The 8,455-nt window shown below is 48.8% G+C and overlaps 1 protein-coding gene across 1 annotated transcript in view; it reads right to left on the reverse strand.

Moving 5' to 3' along the window:
• Positions 1 to 592: 592 nt before the first annotated feature.
• Armh1 (armadillo-like helical domain containing 1) overlaps positions 593 to 8,455 on the reverse strand; it is a 41,156-nt gene continuing 33,293 nt past the window's right edge. Inside the window, exons 8-13 of the mRNA XM_005370075.3 lie at positions 2,856 to 2,978; positions 2,711 to 2,783; positions 1,501 to 1,630; positions 1,323 to 1,400; positions 946 to 1,027; positions 593 to 871 (exon numbers count right to left, since the gene is read on the reverse strand). Of these exons, the coding sequence (XP_005370132.1) occupies positions 750 to 871; positions 946 to 1,027; positions 1,323 to 1,400; positions 1,501 to 1,630; positions 2,711 to 2,783; positions 2,856 to 2,978 (608 nt within the window). The 3' untranslated portion in view covers positions 593 to 749. The remainder of the gene's footprint in view (positions 872 to 945; positions 1,028 to 1,322; positions 1,401 to 1,500; positions 1,631 to 2,710; positions 2,784 to 2,855; positions 2,979 to 8,455) is intronic.

Raw genomic sequence — 8,455 nt, forward strand, 5'->3', positions numbered from 1 at the left:
ATTCTAATCAGTTTTTGCCGGTTCTGGGATGACTCCAGAGGACTAGCGTTATTATATTATAAGTTTAAACGGAGGGTATACTGTAGAAATTTTTCTCTTTTTGTTTTCAAGTTTTTTGCTGTTTTCATCTGCACATTATTTTCTTCTGTGTTTTTCCTGAAGGTGTTCTTACGCTGCGGGTTACCCTGCATGACTGAGCATGTGTGGGTTAATAGTGCTCATTGAAATGCCTTCAGCTCAGAAGTCTAAGACCTAGGCTCACGCACTTTCTCTTCTCCCCTGACCCCTCCACTCTCTATATCACTTCCTTTTCCGCGTCTCTAAGATTAGACATCTTACTACTTTACCCCCATGGCCCGTGGCTCATCACCCACTCATGTAGGGTGACAGCATTAGAGAGTCTGAGAACCACCATCTTAAAGGAGAAGGGCCTCCATTAAGGCCACAGCATGCCCTGGGGCTCCTCCAGAGTCTTGAGGGCCCTTCCCTTGGGACCTGCTTTGATAAGTAGGAACACCCCCAACCCTGTTACACAGCTCATGTGATTCCCATTCCTGTCCGACTACACAGCACAGATATGCGAACCCTTTATTAGACCCTTCTGCAGCAACAGCTCCCCCTTTTCCCCTGCATTTGCTAACTCCCAGTTTCCCACCCAGAACCGAGTGGCACTGTCTTCAAGCCTCCTCCTGGCAGGCAGCCTTCCACGAGGCACAGTCTTGGCCTCCTGGTTTGCCACAGGGACTCTGTCACTCCTTGGATTCTGAATTGAGCTTCTCAAAATGGGTGACATATTCCACATCGTTCAAATCTCCGGGGCCCATGCAAAAGTTGAGGCAGCTGGCGGTGGTGCCTTCACAGAGGTGTAAGGCTGCGGGCAGCAAAGCCAGCATGAGCCTGATTGCTGGCTCTGCCTGGGCTTTCGGCCCCTCACCCCCTTCTCACCTTTGGTAACATTGACTTTGTTGGCTGCCAAGATGTCCGCCTGAATGCTGTCTATTTTTGTGTACAAGATCTCGGCATTGCTCTGAGGATGGAAGCGGGGGAGCCTGGCTGGGCACCAGAACAGCGGGCTCCTGGAGTGGGGCCTGAGTGGAAGGTTAACTGCAAGCAGAGCTGCTGAGGCAGAGAGGTTCTGCTCCCAGCTTCCTAGCTAGTGCAGGTAGGGACAAGAAGACAGTGTGTTTGGGAGCGGGGCCAAGTCAGCTGACTAGATTCATTCTGCGCACGGTGGCGGACGGGGGGGGGGTGGGGGAAGGGGGCAAGAGGGCACCGTTCTCTCCTGGGCAACTGCTGAGGTTGGTGGGGGTGCAAATACTTACAAGAAAGAGCTGGTAGAGTTCCTTTCCCATGGCCTTGCGGACATGCTCCTCTACCAATGGGAACAGCTGCACAAAGTACTGCGGCAGAAAGTGGGCAGTGTGGCAAGACAGTGTGGGGATCAGCTGCCTTGACCGCCATACCCTGCAATCTGCCTCGTGCCCACCCCAGCCCGAGCACCTCTAGTGTGAGACTGGCCAGTCTCTGGCTATTGCTGTGGTCGGTGTTGCCCATGGCCGTCATGAGGCTGTGGACCACGCGCATGTGCAGCAGCTCCTCTGCCAGTTTCAAGTCACTGCGTGCCAGGATCCTTGTGAGGAAAGATGAAAAGACAGGAAAAACTGTGGGGACACAGGAAGGGAACGGAGCCCTTCACCCCATGTAGCATGAATTCTGATTGGTCTTTTTTTTAAAAAAAATATTTATTTATTTATTATGTATACAATATTCTGTCTGTGTGTATGCCTGCAGGCCAGAAGAGGGCACCAGACTTTATTACAGATGGTTGTGAGCCACCATGTGGTTGCTGGGAATTGAACTCAGGACCTTTGGAAGAGCAGGCAATGCTTTTAACTTCTGAGCCATCTCTCCAGCCCCTCTAATTGGTCTTAATGAAAACCTGGAGCCAGATATCGGGGTAAATGCTGGAAGATCAGAGAGACAAAGGAACAAGGTACTGGCACCTTCTGTGTCTATTGCTTCTCAGCCTGAAATGGGCCTTGCTCCTGCTGGTGCCCCACCTTATCACTGCCCAGCCATATCACTTCCTGTCTCCCCTTCCCAAGTGCTCTGATCAAAGCCACCACTGCCTGGCTTCTACGGTTAACTAGTGCCTGGCTCTGCCCTCTGAACTCCAGGCAAACTTGATTTATTAGAGCACAAATAATATATCCCCACACTCCCAAGTCTGTGCCTCTCTTCAGCAAAGAAACAAGAATTCCAACAGAGCTAGGCTTAGTGGTGCAAGCCTTTGATCCCAGCACTCAGGAGGCAGAGGCAGGTGGATCTCTGTGAGATCTAGGCTAGTCTGTCTATGTATAGAGTTCCAGAATAGCCTCATCTACATAGACTCTCTGTCATTGAGGGATCTTATTGCAAAAACAAGAACAAAATAAAAACATGAGACAATGGGATACATTTCCTGAGAAGCCCACACCCATACTATAAAGCCCTGGGTGGCCTGGAATTTCCTCAGTGGAGAAATCTGCTGACCTCCACCTCCCAAGGATGTGCCCAGCCCAGTGTCTTTCTTTTAAAATTATAATATGTTAGGAGCTGCGCACAGTGACACACACTTTACTCCCAGGGCTCAGGAGGCAGAAGAGTACATGAGCTGCAGACAGCGTCAGGCGTGACTTGCCACAGTCACACAGTCCTGCAGCTGGCCTACCCGATGGTCTTGGCAGCTGCAGCCTGCTGCAGGAACACTGGTAGCTGGGTGGTAATCTGGAAAACTGAAGAGTCTGAAGAAACGAGGGGCCATTAGCCGGGAAGCCCTTTCCTCCTCCAGGGCAGTCCCATATCAGGAGTCCTACCAGTGAAGATCTTGGCCTGCAGTTTGGACGTTTCCTTGACTGGTGGGATGAGCAGTGCCACAAGGCCTCTGAGCAGCGGCAAGTGCACGTCATAGTGGATCAGGTCCTTTATCAACTCGATGGCTGGGGAGGGACAGAGATGCTGGAGAGGCCCCGGCCTTTCAAATATACATATATATTTGAATATATATATATATATATATTTAATGTATGTGAGTGCTCTATCTGTATGCCTGAACAGGGCATCAGATCCCACTATAGCTGGTTGTGAACCACTATGTGGTTGCTGGGAATTGAACTCGGGGTCTCTGGAAGAACAGCCAGTGTTCTTAACCACTGAGCCATCTCTCTAGTTCTCATCATGACCTCTACCCTGCCCTCTCCATCACCTCCCCTGTGCTTTCTGTTGCTCAGCACCTGCTAAAGCCTTATATGGGGAGCTGACACTTCCTTGCTGTTTTTCTGGAGCTGTGATTGGATATCAGCAATAGTAAGAGTCAGGGAATGGATGGGATGGTGAGATGCCCAGGAGCTGGAGCTGCAGGGTTGAGGCCCATAGAAATGAGTTTCCATCAGCTTGGAGGAATTCTGGTTTGATGGAGGAGGAAAGAGCTGGGCGAGGAAAGATTTCATTTATTTTTTACAAATCTGACCACCAAGGACCACACCCAGGGGAATCCTGCATTCTAGGCAAGCACACTACCACTTAGCTACATCCTCAGGCCAGGCCTGGGTCTCTCTGGTTTTTGAGACTCCCTATCTTACATTGTTGCCCTGAGATTGATCCCCAGAAACCAGGTGAAGACAGGAGAGAACTGACTCCTCCAGGTGGTCCTCTGACCTTTACATGTGCAACCATGATGTGCAAATGCCCACAACATGCCTGTAATCCTAGTACTCGGGAAGTGGAGGCAGGGGAATCGGGAGTTAGAGGACATTAGAGAAAAAACAAACAAATAGGCAGGAAAGCTGGCTAGAACACCTGCTTTCTCCAGAGACACCTCCTATAGGGAGAGGCCTATGGTTCCTGCACTGCAGAGGCCGAGGCAGAGGATTGTGATTTTTGTGGATAAGTTTAGGCTTTAGGTAGACTAAGACCCTGTATATATATATGTGTATATATATATATATATACACACACATATATATATGCACATGCACACACATACATACAGACTCACTCCTTATGCAGCTCTGCATGGTAGCACAGGCTTGCTCTCTATCTACCTGGGAGGCTTAGGAAAAGCTGAGTGAGACAGGGGCATTGTGCAATTGTGCATTTGAGGATAGCCTGGGCTCTATAGCAAATTCTAGCCTAATCTAGACTACACAGTGAAACTCTGTCTCAAATCAATGACCGATCAGGATAAAACAACAGTGACAACAGCCACCGCTGCCCTGTGGCCTGCCAGCCACTTCTCCCTGTGTTTCATGGAGGTCCTCCCGGGTGCCCTCAGGCTCCATCCTGGATGCCAGCCCTGCAGCTTGTTGCTCACATGTGGTTCTTGTCCTTTTCGTTGTTACTGTAATGGTTGGGACCAGGGTCTCACTATGTATCCCTAGCTGGACTGGAACTTGTTATGTTGACCAGGCTGGCTCTGAATTCACAGAGATCTTCCTGCCTCTGCCTCCCGAGTGCTGGGATTAAAAGTGTGCACCACTAGCACCCGGCTACATTGCCATTCTTGATTGCTTAGATGTTCTAACCTGGAATCATAGCTCCATCAATATTGCATAGGGACAGGGTCCAGCCCTGAGGGGGCACAGAGCACTTGGGCCTCTTTGGCTTCTCCCAAACCTTATGTAGATGAAACAATAGTCAAGGCCCACATCCCAATCTCTTGTCTTTCTTACTTGCCTGGCTGCTGTGTGTTTCAGTGCAGCTGTATTTGGATCTGAGTGCGTTGGCTCCTTTTTTCTGACTGTGTCACTCTGGCAGCTACAGCAAGATGCCACAGCAGTGCCAGGGCACCCTGGGAATCTATGTCTATGCCTGAGATGTGAAGAGAGATGTGACCGGGTGGAAGCTCAGGATCCCAGGGAGGGTAAGAAGAGATGATTATGTGATTCCCTGGACACAGGCAGCATCTCATCGTCCAGGAGATAAATATCAACACTGAGAACGCACTTTACACTAAAAGCTCCATCTTGCAATAATTATGGAACTAGGATGCTTGCAGCTCCTGGGACAAATGAAGATTTATCCCTGAGTCATTTCTGCTTGTGTTTAAAATCCACAGCTCTCACTATTTATACCAGAAGGGAAAAAGCAAGGCATTGCTCAAATGTCTCTCTGGGACATTCGTCCTCTGAGCAAGCATTTACTGAGCCAGCTCCCTACCCCGTCCAATAGTGATGGAGCGTGTGCTCGCCACAGGATGGGCTGAGGAAATGGCAGTCTCTCCAGATACAGGTACTACCACTCACACGCCATGGACACTTCGTTCAAGAGGAAAGGGTCGTTGCTCAAACCCAGAGAACAGCGAGAGTCCACAGCCTGACAGTGTGTGGCAGCACCTGCCCTAATAGCAATTCTCGGGAGCTGGGTCGTTGTTTACTGTGATGTGAGTCTGAGGTAGTCCAGGCTGTCTAAGACCCTGTCTAAGAACACTGCCTGCCCCAGTGTCCCCCATGCTTCCCCGTTGATCCCTCTGTGAAGAGATGAAGGAATTGAGAACAAGAGGCCTCCTCAGGGAGTTGGTGGACAGGAACATTTGGGCAGTGGACTGGGTTAATGTTCCCTTGGCAGAAGGACCTCAGAAGTGGTCCAGTTACAAAAAAAAAAAAAAAAAAAAAAAAAAAAGACAATTTGTCTGGGCTTGGTGCCACCTTTAATTCCAGCACTTAGCATGCAGAGGGAAGTAGATCTCTGTGAGCTCGAGATCAGCCTGGTCTACAGAGTGAGTTCCAGGGCAGCAAGGGCTACACAGAAACCCTGTCTTGTAGGGGGAAGAAAGGAAATGGTAAAGCACCTGGGAACCTTAGATATTCCATATGTTGGGGTGGGGGAGTAAGATATCCCACTTTGTGTGTGTGAAGTGCGTATATGTGTGTGTGATTTTAGAGTTGGTTGTTTTTTTGAAACCGGGTCTCTGTACATAGCCCTGGTTAGCCTAGAACTCATTTTGTAGACCACACAAGCCTTTCACTCACAGAGATCTGATTGCCTCTGCCTCCTGAGTGCTGGGATTAGAGGGGTGTGCCACCATGTCCAGTATTAGAGCTGCTTGTTAGAGAAACTGAACGTCTCTGAGGATGGCAATGGATGGGGAAGGCTGCCCCCCGTCAAGGGACTGACACGGTGCAGGGATCTGTGTTAGCCAGCAGTGGCTATCAACAGCATTCCTGTGACATGCCGTCCTGTTGTCTAGGGAAGGCCTCTTCATGGCAAGCAGAGGTTGGGGTCTGACCCTTGTCCACACAGACAGCATCACGGGGTTCCTGCCTGTGCACTCTGTGTAACCAGAAAACACTTGGTTCCTGTCTCTTCCCCTAAAGCTCCTGGAACCTGCACTCACTTCCTGTTCCCCTATAGTGGGAGCCTTGATGTCTTTTAACTCTATTCAATGTTCAGCTATCCAGTTTAGCCTCCTCTGTAGGATCTGTGTTTAGGGAAATAACAAGATTTTGTTTCTGTTAATGTGTCTATAAATACGAATCTGTCTATAAACATAAGCATTTTATAGATCAAGATGAAGAAGCCTTTACAGTGAGCAGAATAAATCTAAAACGTTTGATCACGTGAAGCTCCTTCCAAGGCGCCCACATATTCTGAAGCAGCAGAGGCATTCCCTGCACCTAGAGTCTTGGGAAATAGTGCCAGTTTACTTTGCATGTCTAGACAAGACTGCCACCTCCTGGTTGTCCTGAGGAAGCGCGCTTCAATATAAATTTTCCAGGGGATGTGCTTGGTGGTCGTGTTCTCTGATTCGCGTGTGTTCTGATATCCTGTTAGCTACATCCTATCCAAATACTGATGCTGAAATACTAAAAGTGGATTAGTTCACTAACCTTTTGCTGCATCATAATCAAAGACCAATTTTGAAACACCAAAAATTGACTGAGTAATCATTTATTAGACACAGAATCTTTACTATTTTATGTAGATCAAGCTGGTCTTGAACTTATGGCAATCTTCCTGTTACAGCCTCCTTCATTTGGGATTATGGGGATATGCCACCATGCCCAGCTAAAAATACTTTTAGAAATTTATTTTTTAGGGCTGGGGAGGCTGATGAGATGGATGGATCAGTGGACAAAGGCACCTGAAGCCAAGCTTACTAGCTGAGTATGACCCCAAGGTCACATAGTGTAGGGACAAAAGTTGTTAGCTGTCCTCTGACCTTCACAACCTTGTAGCATGCATGCGTTCCCTGTAAATAACACACAAACACACACATGTTCTAAAGGACAGGAGAGGATCTGCAGCTGAAGCACTGGGCTAGGAAGCCTGAGAAGCAGAGTTCAGGTCCCCAGCACCCGGTAAATGCTGGGCTGGCATGGGGGCCGGACTGTGCTGTCAGCACTAGGGAGCCAGAGACGGGGATCCCAGGGCCAAGCTGGCTAGCCCAGCTCACACTGGTGAGTCACAGGTCAGGGAGACACCTCAGGAGAAGGAGAATGGTGGAGGATGATATGGGATGTCAACCTCTGACCTCCGTATGCTCCTGCACACATGTGGGCACACACGCGAGCTCGTGTACACACACAAGCATGCAAGCACACACACTCACACACACCCACACGATTGTAAAGTCTAGCAGGATGTAGTAAGTCTATGGAGCAAGCTGAGACAAGTGGGTCACTTGAGTCTAGGAGTTCAAGGTCATCCTGGATGATGTAGCAAAACATAAACGAAAATTCATTATCATTATTGCTAATTAATTAAATTGGAGACAGGGTCTCTGTGTGTAGTCCTGGCTGTCCTAGAGATTGCTGCATAGAGCAGGTTCTCCTCCAACTCAGAGATCCTTCTCCTGCCTCTGCCTCCTGAGTGCTGGCAGTAAAGATGTGTGCTCCAAGATATTCCATTATTATCTTTAAAGACCAGAAAAACCAACATCATGTTAATACTATGAGCTAATGATGTGTCCTAAATGCTGATGGGTTGGAGTTATGGTGACATGTTCTCTCTCTCTCAGGTCTCCTGCAGCCAGGCTGTACTCAAGCTTCCTATGTAGTTAAGGATGACCTCAAATTACGGACCTTACCAGTTTGTTAGACGACAGGGTCATTGTAGCTCAGGCTGGCCTTGAACTCCTCACATTCATCCTGTCTCTACTTCCTGAGTGTTGGATTACAGTTGTGAGCCTGAGAGCTACACCATGCTGTCTGCTCTTCTAGGAAAGCTTTCTTGTTTTTGCTTTTAATTAATATTCTATAAGTTTGAGTATTTCACCTTTATGTATGCTGTGCTCCATGTGCAGTGGTGTGCTGGCATGTGCGACCCAACCTGGGTCCCCTGCAAGAGTAGCCACTGTTCTTAATCACTGAGTCACCTCCCCAGCTTTCTCCTCTGAGCCAGTACAGCGAGCCTGTGATGTGCACAGAGTCAAATATCACTGCGGAGACTGGAAACAAGTTGGCCTTGGGATTTCTCC

The sequence above is a fragment of the Microtus ochrogaster genome, unplaced genomic scaffold (genome assembly GCF_000317375.1).
Source record: "Microtus ochrogaster isolate Prairie Vole_2 unplaced genomic scaffold, MicOch1.0 UNK69, whole genome shotgun sequence".
Lineage (NCBI taxonomy): Eukaryota > Metazoa > Chordata > Mammalia > Rodentia > Cricetidae > Microtus > Microtus ochrogaster.